The following is a 13,850-nucleotide window of genomic DNA, read 5'->3' as shown; positions in this document are numbered from 1 at the left end:
CCTCCCATGTTTTACATGTGTCCTGCCGGCCCTCGTTTGTAGCAACTGTTGACCCTGGATAGAGTATGGCGGCCACACAGGTGCCGTTCATTTTAAACGGAAAATAAATGGGGGAAAAGAATGCCATTCATGACACAAATTTACTCTCTCTGCCCCTAGTTTCAGCAATAGTCGATTGGGGATAATGATCCCAGAAAAACAGTGTGTCTCATTAAAGGCCAAATAAAGGCATGGCGTCCTATAAAAGTGCCGTCTGTTGGTCCTCACTTGCAAAAATATTGGATTTGGAATAATGGATCGCGGCTGCACTAGTGCAGTTCATTTGAGGCAGGAAAAATCAGCAAAAAAAGACAAAATAAGGGACAATGGATTGCGGCCACAACCATGCATTTCTTTTTAGACAGGCCAGAACAGCCCGCTCACGGCAAAAGTGCCTATACGAGTCCCTGCTTGAAAAACTATTGGATTTGAAATAATGGATCACTAACATAGGAGTGCAGCTCATTTTAGGAGTAAATAACGGTAAAATTGGGGCCACCAGGTTACAAATGAGTTGTTCAGGTCCCCGAATTTCAGCAATTTGGATTGGGGACAGCAGTCGCGCAGGTGCAATTCATATTCTGGTAAACATAACAGCAAAAAAAGGCTACCAGGCTCAGCAAAAATGTGTCCTGCTGGCTCCTCTTGCAGGATTTTGATATCTGGGATAATGGATCGCGGAATATTTTTCAACCGGGACGCACTGAATCGTATTTTGTTCTGAAACAGAAGGACATTTAAACCACAGTGTTCGATTCCGCCCACTCAAATGGCACATTTGAGTAAGACAAGAAATTGAAGAGTAGGAAATGTGCGGAAGTCAGACTGCCAGCGGCAAAGTGTAAAATTACGTTCACCTTTCACGTTCCCTTTCAAAAGAAGTGAGATGGCTCTTGCGAGCGATCACTTGGCAGCTAACTGCTAGCCGTTAACGCTGTGAACATGGACTGCATTCTAGAATATTATCACAAACAATCAGTTCTTCTACTGCCCTTTTTTAATGAATGCATACAAATTCTTGTAGTCTGTACAATATTCCCTCGATTCTCAAGGTTAATCGGGTCCAAAACCACCCATATTAAGGAAATCTCAACAAAGGAGGAACTATAATACAGTGTGTTATAAAACTCATGGGCACATTTTGACATTGAATATGTCAGAACCTATTATGTGTATGAAAACACCTGGTAATTCAGAACATTTGTAATCTCAATTTTCACATGGAATGTTCAAAGATGTTCAACACAAGCACCATTGGGCACATGAAGACATATCAAACCAAAGATCAAATTCTGGCCAAACGCATCCCTGCATTGCATTGTCAATGGTTGCACCAGCTTCTGTTATTCGTGCTTTACTGTTTTGTGTTATGTAGAAGAAAGCTCGCTATGGCCTACAGTACAAATGTTTTATTTTTATACTGTTAAATATATGTTTGTAGTGCTGTATACACTATTTTGACTTAGACTTCATTTACAAAACATTGTGCAGTTGAAAATATTATAGCAGTCATGCTGACTTTGTTATATCATTATTTTTCTACATCGCTGCTTTATTTTGGTTTGACTCTCTTGACCTTTGTTTTGAAACTGCTGTATAATAAATCATATTTATTTGTTTATATTGTTAGTTTTCATTTTAGGTATTAATAAAATGATGGGTTTAGGTATTTAATGATCATGACATTTCAGAAAAAAAAAATATATATATATCATATCGGTTCAGTATTGATCGATACTATTCTTTATTTTCTTGGATCAGATGATACCAAAAATCCCAGTATCACCACTCCTAATTGGGAGGAAACACTGTAACCGTGAAATTGCCTCCTCCAAAAAATAAACTTTCCTTGCTCCATCTGTGCGATCTTGAGAAGCCAAACCAATAATACACTTCATTGGTGCTTAGACGGTCAACAGAAGGCAGCATGAGCACTAAGGGACAACAAGTAGCACCTGAGGAAATATCTCCAAAATCTATTTTTGAATCATCAGCCTGGCACATTGTGACCAGCTACAGTATTGAGTAGGAAGGTTGAACCAGACGGACAACGACGTTACTACGAGATTCCTCCTAATCGAGAATCTGTGTTTACATGAGTAAAGGGGATATTCCAGCTGAGAACCTACCTCTGCAGATGGTGCCATTTCCCACGTAGCCCGGCTTGCAGGTACACAAGTGTCCTCGGATGGTATTGGTGCAGATGGCGTTATCGTGGCATGAGTTCTGACTACTGGCACATTCGTCATGCTCTGGAGAGACAGAAAGGAAGAGAATCTCCATTAAAGCAAATTATTTGCTGCTGTAAATTTTATGATATGCAGTAATCCCTCATTTATGCGGTGGTTGCGGTACAAAAAGGTCCCGCGATAGTCAAAACCTGCGAAGGAGTAACCTTTATTTTATTTATGGAATGATCTATTAAACATTGGAACCAAAAAAATAAACCCAATTTGAGTCAAGTCTCAGAGGGCAGATGACTATTACACCATCCCATGATCTAAAACCTACACGAGGGCAAGGAAAAAAAACTCATGAGCATGAGTAAATGAAGAAAAGAGTTCACACATGATGTAAAGCAATGGTAATGTTAATAATGATAATGATAGCAATGATAATTATCCACATGGTAACATTCTTTTACAAAATGATACACTCTTGTTTAAATTGTTTTTTTAGCATGTCTTAGCCGATCTTAGAAAATAGCTGAATAGTTACAGGCCCAAGTATTTGTTTAACAAGTCTTGCACTATATAAATGTTTTCTTTTACAAATGACGACTGGACTGTCCAATTTTAATTTTAAAAATGCATTACTATTTAATAATAACCTATTCAATGCCAGACCTTTCTCTGAAAAGGGAAATGCGGGTGCCAGTCAATTTAACCAATTTTGCCTCATTATTATATGCCTACAAAAAATGTAGTTCTGTAGCTAGATAGGAAATATCAAAAGGAGGTTTTTAGCTTTTACCATTGTAAACAACATATATATATATATATATATTAATGTACATATATGTGGATATCTCATTTGACTTCACACAGCTCTGTAATATTTCATCCCAAGGTTACATGAATAACATTAGATGTAATCAGTCAGCTTGACCTAGTATATATAAGATGTTATTGTGCAAGTCTGAGAACAAAGGTCTAGACTTATCTTGTATGTGATTATGTTAAATCAGATATTGTTGTGAAAAATTACATTAAGAGGTTTAAGTGTCACCGATTAAATCTAAAAGAATATACGGAATTCCCTAGCTGCATCGCGATTTAACTTATCATGGTTTTGGTACTTTGTTCACTTTCATTGTGCATTGATTTCTGTGTTCTGCTTGGTTAAATAGAGAGACATGCTTTCTATAGGCAACAAACCTGGACCACGCCACCCGCAAAAAATAGTAAGGAGCCACTTGCGGGTCTTTTGCGCTCACTGGTGCCTCCATGGTGCTTTTTCAAAAATGTTTGATAATCAAAAGATATATGGTTTCTGTAGGAAAGAACCGGAAGGTAAATGCAGTTTTCCATAATGTCCACATGATGGAAGTGAATCAATACAGAAATGATTTTAAAAAAATGTTTATAAAGTACAGTACACTTGTATTTGTAAAAAAATACTTGATATATATATATATATATATATATATATATTTATATACATATATATATATATATATATATATATATATATATATATATATATATATATATGATTGCACAGAACTCTGAAAATATTGCACTATTTTTACGACGCACTATTCTTTTTATTCACAAACAATGTACTATTATTACAACTGAGGCCAGTCTCGAAGCATTATATTGTAAATATTCTTTTCTGCATTTTATCCTGATAGTCTTTTATCTTTTTTTCCTCTCTCTAAAGTCTTTATCACATGTTTACCCCTGGATTGCCATGAATAATCTTGTTGCGTACAATGTTTCACAATATCTATATCAATGACAATTCAATTCAATTCAATGATATTGTTGAACTCGAAGGAGAAACTCAGGAATTCGCAGATCTGGTCTATCGTTTGGACAAAGTACAAACCCATTATGTGATGGAAATCAGCACAAACAAAAGTAATGACCACCACATCATAACAAACATCACCATCAACCACAGAGAGTTTGAACAGGTCACTGAATTTACAAATATATTATAGCTGTTGTATCAGAAGAAGGGTCAAAATCAGAAATCATGGCCAGGATAGCTCAATTCACAGCCACATTTGCCAGACTTAAACCCATCTGGAGGGACACAAACATAGCAGTGAAATCAAAGACCAGACTCACGTAAGCACAGGTTACTTTGATTTTCCTCTACGCTTGCGAGATATGGACTCTCACAGCAAAACTTGGAAAGAAAATCCAAGCCATGGAGATGTGATGCAATAAGAAACCTGTAGACATCAGCTACAGGTCCATAGCCCATGTGACAAACAAAATAATTCACAACACCATCAGGGAGTGCCCTAGAACAAACTGTCTTCAACTGTGCGCAGGCAAAAACTATAGTGGTATGGTTACGTAACAAGATCATCAGGACTGGCCAATATAGTTCTTTAGGGACCAGTTGAAGGGGCCGGAGGAGAGAAAGACCGAAAAAGAACTTGGCCGATAGGAATGGACTGGTGCCAACTTTGCCATGAACCGAAAACAGGCCGACAACAGTGATGAAACCTGTCCAGAGTTGCGTCTTCGTTGTTGCCCCGAATACCCAGGCGTTCCAATGGATCCGTGAGCCGTGAAAATATTACAAAACTCTGTTGTTAAGTCACATGCAACTAAGATCAAGTCAACATTTAAAAATAAGATTAGCCAACCTTTCTCCCTGCTTTGCTTCAAATTGTTACACTTTTGCTAACGAGCTAATAGATATTTCGTTGTTTGCAATCTCGATACAAATTAGCGTCCCCCATTGAGACACACAAGGGAGGTTTATTTCAACATCTAGACTAAATTACTTCAGTCAACTTGGACTCTGCTACAGCGATTTAGTTTCCGCTGCAATCCATGTACACGTCATGCTAATGAGCCATCCCGATGATGCTGTTGTGAAAACGACCCGGGGCCACCGCATCGCTTAAGTAATGTGCAGAGTACCCAAAACATCTACCGTCATTATTCATTTCCTTAATAACATAATCAAAACAGCACGGAGATTATAATCAACCGATCGTGATTGCAAATATTTCTTTTAAGTACCATGTTCTGCGTTTGAAGTTATTAATACTGAGGCTAATTTCATAAGCGAGGAGGATTTCTGTTTTTAATTTGAAGCATATTTTATGTAATACAATTACTTGACACCTGTGTTTGTGAGTTGCATTAAATGTGAGGGTCCGATAGAAAGTTTTTACATCGGAAGAAGCATGTTTCCTCTAGAGAAAGCCGTCTCTTCTCTTCGGGCACATAAGCCTCATTAATATGCAGTTTTGGTGCGAGTCGTGACTAATACATGTCCCTTAATTAATGAGCGGCATGCAAAAAGCCCTGCGGCAAAGGGGAAAGTATTAACACGTGTGATGGAATTTTTTTGTTTATATCATGGCACTGTATTTTAAAATTCAGTAACACTGACTAGACCCTGGGTCTCCAACCTTTTTGAAGCAGAGATCTACTAGCTTTTGTTACTACATAGGTCAAAAGGCTACTAGTTTAATATGCATTTAGAAAATAATGACTTATCACGTTATTACTATGTCGTTAATACATTATTACCAGGTTAATTTTTGGAAGAAGGGTTAAATAAACTCAGTTAACCACTGAATAATTCATTTTACTAGAAAATCACAATGACCCTGCACCGGTTAGTTATTTTAAGAAACATTTGCACAGGCTATTCAGCTGTTTTGGGGGCTATCTGGTTCCCAGCACTAGAGTAAGAGAAATTAAGTTTAAACGTTAAGAATGCTGTTGAATGTCTGCTGATTGATAAATACGCTTAAGGGATAATAAAGTACAAGTAACGTTAAACTAAATGATTTACTTTATTTAATGGTACTTCATGTAAAAAAAAGCGATAATAGTGTAATGCCCCTCGGTGTAATCAATGATGCAGTCTGTCGCTGATTAAGTCTCGTCGCCAATTTAATAACAAAATAACAGGTAGTATAACATTCGCACAAAAGCTAATGCTGGTCATAACTCACACCGTTCGCGTGGACACCCAGACTGACTACAAAGCACAAAGCTTCCAGATATGTGCCCCTCCCCCCACCTTCCCTCGCAACTCAATTTTTCTTAAAGAGACCATGCGTGAACACAAACAACAGCAACAAAAGTAACAGACATTACACTGATTTTGTCTTTATGAAGAGCCTCGCCCCAGGGGGTTAGCAAAAAAAATCTTCGATCCACCTATGTATTCACCTCAGTCTCTGGGGTCAGCCCTGGGCTTGGCCATCACGGAGCGAACTAACTCTATTCTATCTATTGTCGATCGATATGCGCTGGTGTGTGGCACCTCCTACTGATGGTGAGTCCGTGTAGGATAACCAAACTCTACCTGACCTTCCTTTGATCGTTGTAGATTCATAACTGCTGCTTTCCCCTCCGGACTTGTTACTCCTGGAATTGCTGTGTTGACAGTTGCCCCCTCAACATGCCGCTGAGAGGCCGGTATCAGCTTTACATGCTGACCACTTGGAAGGGTGAGCACCCCAGTTCCCAAGTCCACCACATTATTTGCAGCTTTCAAAAAGTCTCGATCTAATAAACAAGAGTCACACACATCAGCCACCCAAGATGAATGCAAGTGGTTTTGCCGTTCACGGTCCTCAGTTCTGCGAGAGTCGGTTTAAGACGATTGCCACTCGAACGACGTCAGGCCTTAACATCGTGGCTGAAGACCTAGTGTCCACCAGGGCTGTGCAGGAACCTCCCCAATTTGCAAGCAAACAAGGCAAGGTCTCCTTTGTCCATCCAGCCCAACATCACAATGTTTTCTTCTGGACGTGTGGGTCACTGAACACAACTTTTCCGCATGCAGGTTGCATTTTCCAGTAAATTGGAAGGGTCCGCGTAGTCCTGTCTAGAAAGACCCTTTTTTGTCTTGTCCTGCTGTTTCACCATCTTATGGCAGCGGCGAAGCTGGTGACCTGGTTATCCACATCCCCAGCAGACAGCAGGGTCATTACCCTGCTCCTGTTGTGCCGTATGGTTCTTTTATTGCACACACGAGCGCCTCCGCCCATGCAGGTCTGCGCTACTCCATCTCCGCCACTGATGTCGGTGAAACAGGGTTAGTAGTTGTCTGTAGCGCCCACTTGGCTGCGATCTCCCTCTCCTTGGCTGTCGATCACATTGCTTAAATTCACTGCACAGTGATTATTTCAAATTTAACTTTGCAAAATGTCTCTGAAGCACCCCCATGTGATCTGCTCATATTCGCACCAATTAATTCTGGCGGGTTCTAAATACCGGCATTTTGGCAACCTCTTTTAATGCAGCTTGATGCAGGCATGTCAATCAAAGACTCAGTTTTACTACTCGCCAACTCCCTTGAGTGGTAAACCGTCCATTCCTTTTAGTGTTCGAGACGAACGGCGGCAAGTCCCAAACTTTTGACACCAATCTAATGCCCCTCGGTGTGATCAATGATACACTCAGTTGCTGATTATGTCTCATCGCCAATTAAAGAACAAAATGACAGGCGTTGTAAAATTCACACAAGAGGTACTGTCGGTCATAACTCACACCGTTCACATGCACACCGAGACTGACTTAAAAGCTTCTAAACAGAAAGCTTCTGCATCTGTCGCCTCCACTATCCCTCTTGACTCGTCTTTGCGTGATGACAAACAATAGCAACGAAAATAACAGCTTATACAATAGACCAAGTGAAATGAAGCTAAATGGCAAATAATACAGTTGAAAGTCTGTCGGTTGCTGAAGAATGCTTGTGAGGTCAGCAGGTTCAAGAGCGTTCTCCATTTAGGGTCTCGGTGCTGTGGAATGCTCTGCCTTGAGATTCAATTTGCAAGCTCAGTAGAACCGTTTAGATCTTGGCTCAAAACACACTTCTATTTTATAGTTTATGACTGACCTATATTTAATGTTGACATGATGTGTATTCATTGTTATTGCAACATCCATTGCAGCCTGGTCATCCTGGAAGGGGTATTACTTCATGTGCGGTACCTTCTCAAGGTTTCTTCATTTTCCTCATGTTGAGGTTGTTGAGTTTTTCCTTGCCCTCGAGTAGGTTTTAGATCAGGAGATGGTGTAATAATAGTCTGTAGTTTGCAATAATCTGTGGTCTGTCCAGCCTTTTAAGACTCTTTGGGATTAAGGGCTATAGAAATAAACATGACTTGACTTGAAAAGCAAAAAAGTACCAATATGATTAGTAAAATGTTTTAATTGAGATAATTGTACAGTATGTTTAAAATACTGTGCATTACTTTCGAAAGTGAAATAAAACTGAAAGGTAAAGAATGCCGTTGATAGTATTTTGATTGCTGAAGGATGCTTGAAAGGTCTAAACAACAGACACTTGTTTTTTTGTCCAGGGCTACTTAAAACAAATAAAATTGATTACATCATAAATTGTTTGTCATCTACCTTTACATGTATTCTCTCCTGGTTGTGCTGCTTCCAGATGTGTTGGTTGTGCTGCTTTCAGATGTGTGCTTTCATATTCAAGCATTTAACTAAAGACATTTTAGCCATTACATGTTGCCAGGGTCATTAATCTATCCGGAGAGCTTTACAATTAATTCGGCAGGCCCTGAGGCATAACATCAGTGTCGATGAAGCTGTTGGTTTAGCCAATCCGATTTTGAGTCGGTGGACGAAGGCGTTCTCAAGGGAACGTCAGCGGTTTCACAAACTATGATTTGCGATGGGGGCAGTAAAGGAAGTTTCAAAACAAAAAAGTGAAGAAAAAATACCTTCCCAATCCATTGCTTCTGTCAAACAGACTTTTTCAGCCCAAAATTGATTGAAACATATACCAGAAATACAACAGGTCAGTGTTATAGCGTCGATGGTAATAGAAAATAACTTCTTGATGGAACAAAAACACATGAATAATCGGTACGAAAGAGTAATTTAAATCTTCTTGAGAAAAGAAAGGAGGATTGATTTTGCCCACAAAAAATTCCTTTTTTTGAGGAAAATGTGCCTATATCCCTAAATAATAACGTAATCTTATAAGGTTATTATTAATTATTTAAATGTTTTATAGTGGGTGGCACAGCGGCTGAGTGGTAAGCGCGCCCGGGGCACAGTTCTAAGGTCATGAGATCAAATCCAGCTACCAGCCTTCCTGTGCAGAGTTTGCATGTTCTCCCCGTGCTTGTGTGGGTTTTCTCTGGGCACTCCGGTTTCCTCTTACATTCCAAAAACATGCATGTTGGGTTAATCGTCCGGTTCAAATTGTCCCTAGGTATGAATGAGCGAGTGAGTTGTCTGTCCCTATGTGCCCTGCGACTGGCTGGCAACTAGTTCAGGTTGTCCCCTGCCCACTTCCAGAAGATGGCTGGGATGGGCTACAGCACCCCTGTGACCCTACTGAGGAAAAACGGTGCAGATAATGGATAGCCATAAAATAGTTATAGAGGGTTGGCTTGCTTCAGGCACAGCACTACTAAAGGCCTAAGTTTGAAATGCACGGCCTGCCACTGGATCTATTGTATTTGGAAATAGAGTTCTACAGTTCAACAGTGCTCAGCAACAAACAGCCCTGAGGACAGAATGATGTTATTATCAAACACAAAATCACAACAACTGCTGTTGGGTCCCAGCATGTTATGCGAGTCCATTTCGATGGTCCTAATTAGTGCTGATTATACACTGAGGCAACATCGGGCTCGGACAAGTCACGTTGACCCCCTCAGGACTCTCGGCTAATGATGTGAAATGAAACATCAAAATCTGAGCAAGTTTCACAAACAAAGAGCAGTTTGCATATCAGAGATAGAACCAAATATGGCAACCCTTTGTTTAAGAGTTCCATTTGTTATAATAGTTAAAATTGTAAGCCCTCCTGCTTATTTTGTAGCTCAGCCTTGATTCTCACCTTGACGTGATGAGAACTCAGCTGAGCTGTGTCCCCAGTATTGCGGGAAACAATATTGATTGTTTGTCACAGTATTTAGCCGGGGGAGCATGAATTTCCATGAAATTATCAGTAAACAGGTATGACATTTCCCTGCAATAACTATTGTGAGGCTGGAGCTACAATTTGTGGCTGACAGGGAAGTAAAATCTAACAATTTGTGGCAGCTCTATTGCATGGAAATGTGCCATCTTTAAAGGGACGGTGTATATTATTTGACCACTAGATCTCGAACTATGGTATACAGCTAAAAGTGATTCCAGGATGCCCCCAAAGAACAGCAGAGTTGCCCGCGGACCTGTTCTAAAAAAAGCTCTTCAGTGCTTGGTCATTGTGATTTTCTAATGATTTTTTGTGTGGTTGAGTCTATTTAATCCTACTTCCAATTATTAACCTGGTGATAACATAGTAACAAAAGTGTAATAACATGATCATTTATTATTTTAGAAATGTACGTCAAACTGGGCTCCTTTAGCGCTAATTTGTAAAAAAAAATAGCTCTCAGTCTCTAAAAGGTCGAAGACCCTTGGTGTAGTGCAACCGAAAACAAGTTAAAAAAGCAAGGGAGAATGCATACTAAGGAGACTACGTGTACCTGTAGAAACAAGATGGTGGGGGATTATTTTAGCTCCCGTTGGGGAAGGCTCGTGTTGTGTTGAATTGATGCTTAGCACCTACAAATTTTTAAATGAAATGAAATGATCTGCATTTATATAGCACTTTTCAAGTCAATGACTTCCCAAAGCGCTTTACAATGTGCTCCACATTTCCCAATAGCGGCCTTGCAGCCATGTAAGGCGCTAACCTGCTTATTGGGGGTATTGGGGTTCAGTGTCTTACCCAAGGACACTTCGACATGTAACACGGACGAGCCGGGATTCGAACTGGGATCCCTTGATCCCAAGACGAGCGCTCTGCCTCCTGAGCTACTGCCGCCCCATAAATGCATATGTATATGATAATTCATGTTTCTTGCTTAAAATTTAAATCATTTAAAAAAAAGGATTTTTTTCGAACTACTACAAAGCACGAAATAATACACACTTTCCCTTTAAGCCAAAACTAGTGTATTTTCAAGTGCACCTAATTTTGTTTTTGATGCCTTACGTCAGAATGAAACCGCTCAAAATGAACTGCTTAGTAATAAACAAGTTATAAATGGTATAAAAAAGATCAAATCTGTGGAAAATGGGTTAAAAGGTTTTACACTATGTAAGTGTTAAATCACCCAATTTGGGCACAATGACTACCATCATATACAGTAATCCCTTGTCTTTCAGCAGGGGTTGCGTTCCAAAAATGTCAGTGAAATACGCAAAGAAGAAATCTTCATTTGTTTATTTATGTATTTATTTACTTATTACTCAAAAAAAAAAACAATTTACAGGTATATGTATTTGTTTAACAAATAAAAATACTATACTTTAAAAAAAAAAATATATATATATATATATATATATATATATATATATATATATATATATTTTTTTTTTTTTTTTTTTTTTAAATAACGCTAATTTAAATTTAAAAAACAAAATTTTGACTCAAGACTAGTATTTGATTCTACAGCTGCTTGATTTTAAAACAGGTTTTAGTCTTTGTGTGTGAATAAACCGCAAGGTTGATCACATTAAGTATCCGTTTTTGTAAAAGTTTGCCACTTAAACGTCACATATTTTAATATTCCAGAGACGTACTGTGTTTTGTGTGTAAAAAAAGAATGCTTGATAAAATTAGCCTGGTCATCCTGGAAGGCGGATTACCTCATGTGCGGTCCGTTCCCAAGGTTTCTTCATTTTCCCCAAGTAGATGTTTTGAGTTTTTCCTTGCCCTCATGTAGGTTTTAGATCAGGGGATGGTGTAATACTAGTCTGTAGTTTGCAATAATCTGTGGTCTGTGCAGATCTTTGAGACTCTGAGTGATTAAGGGCTATACAAAAGAAAATGACTTGACTTAACATACATATACCACTTTTTGATGCCACAGCTTTGCATGTAGAGGTATGTTGTCACATTTAGAGCAAAAAGTCGATTTTGGGCCGAAATACCACCATTCACATCAAAAATAATAAACTACATTTCGTGAAAATGTGAACCCTGGGGGCAACTACACGTTATCTTGGCAGGTTTAATCAGATCCAAGACAATTCGGTATGTCCAAAGAGAGTGAGGAACACAAACACTCAAACATTCATTAATGAAAGCATTTCACATTAATGCGTTGTGTCAGAAAACATGCACAGCACGTTTTCTTCCTGATGTCTCTGCCTCATCCACCCACAAGAAATTGAATCAATTCAACTCTCGAGAGCACAACATGAAGCTTTCTGCACAGGGGTGTCACACGAAGACAAAAATGACTGGACACTTACACCGCCTTCCTGTAAGTGGAATGGAATCCTCGCATCAAAGCTTTATGAGGAGGCTAAATATAAACACTCACCTCGATAGAGACAATTATAAATTGATAAAAACTTACTTGACTCCTACCCAAACCGTGTTTGATGGGCTTATTAAAATAGGTTCTCCCTCACCAGCTTTCTGACGTGACCTGCATCTTTGAAAATCAAGCGTATACAGTATATACAGGGAGGGTTGCCAAGGTTACGGAGCTCGTCACACCTAAGATTCATGTTCATTATACATATAATTGGAATAGGATTTGGAGAAAATGTCTTTAAACCAAAATGTCTGCAGGAACTGTGGCCTTTAAAGAAAGAAGGCTCTTTTCTTCCGTGGCGTGTTTGTTTATATCCGGGTTGTGAGGAGGGTAAAACGAATGCTGGAGCGACATGCACAGTTTATTCTAAGTTTTATTATCACAGAATATTCTGGGCACAAATTAGCTGCAGCTGTGTTTCCAAACCTTTTTTAAGATTAGGCACACCTTCCGTAGAAAATGTTTAAAAGGTGATTCCTGGCCCCAGTTCCATGTGTTTTTTTAAACATCAAATTATTGCCTAAGAGTATTCCTATATGTTTAGCCTGTTGTATTGGTAAATTTCTCCGGGACATATCCATTATACGTTTGGAACATGTTAAAGACCGTTTATAGTAAATGCAACATTTGTATCCATTCATATGTAGTGTGAGTCTATGATTCTGGAAAGCCATATAAGCGCAAACCATTCTTTGTTAATTTTAGTGAATAATATGTATGAAATCCTCCTTTATTTAATGTACTCAAAATTCCTCAAACCCAAGAAATAGGATGTGAAAGTTGATGGAAAACTTTACTGTTGTCTTGTACATCCAGAAAATCTCATAAAGTACATGCTAAATATGTTTGTTGTAGTAGGGTCAAGGTTACTTTATTACCATTACTTTGCCTTAACAAATACAACATTTATGTGTATCGTCAACAGCATCCTATCTTTTCCAGTAGTTCATTGTCGTACATCCATTTATGTGTAAAACTCAATGAAAATGTGACAAAAAACAGCATGTTTTCTCAGTTGAATCTGTAAATTTGAGCGTCTACATTTGCATAATGCAGAACACAGTTATAAAAGCGAGCATAGGATGCAGTGCACGATGGGAGCTGGGCATTTTCCTGCCATCGCAGATGGCACATTGCTATTATCCACCAACACATGAAGTCAGGGATCATAATGACCTTCCACAAGGGAAATCACCCGCCTGCACTGAATCATAAAAGTAAGCGTAAACACCATTCATTAGCCGTACTTCTGCCAAATTGGCTTGTACTGTATACTGCACACATAATTCAATATTACCGTAAT

The 13,850-nt window shown here is 38.9% G+C and overlaps 1 protein-coding gene across 1 annotated transcript in view; it reads right to left on the bottom strand.

The window, feature by feature from the left end:
- Positions 1-13,850, bottom strand: part of LOC148367059 (protein kinase C-binding protein NELL1-like) — a 282,893-nt gene that overhangs the window by 74,462 nt on the left and 194,581 nt on the right. The window contains exon 14 of the mRNA XM_088333852.1: positions 2,169-2,291. Within this exon, the coding sequence (XP_088189978.1) occupies positions 2,169-2,291 (123 nt within the window). The remainder of the gene's footprint in view (positions 1-2,168; positions 2,292-13,850) is intronic.

This window comes from Urocampus carinirostris, chromosome 4, assembly GCF_059441175.1.
Source record: "Urocampus carinirostris isolate Australia breed hairy pipefish chromosome 4, RoL_Ucar_1.0, whole genome shotgun sequence".
Classification (NCBI taxonomy): Eukaryota; Metazoa; Chordata; class Actinopteri; order Syngnathiformes; family Syngnathidae; genus Urocampus; species Urocampus carinirostris.
The sequence above is the reverse complement of the archived record's forward strand: the minus strand, read 5'-3'. Positions and strand labels throughout refer to the sequence as shown.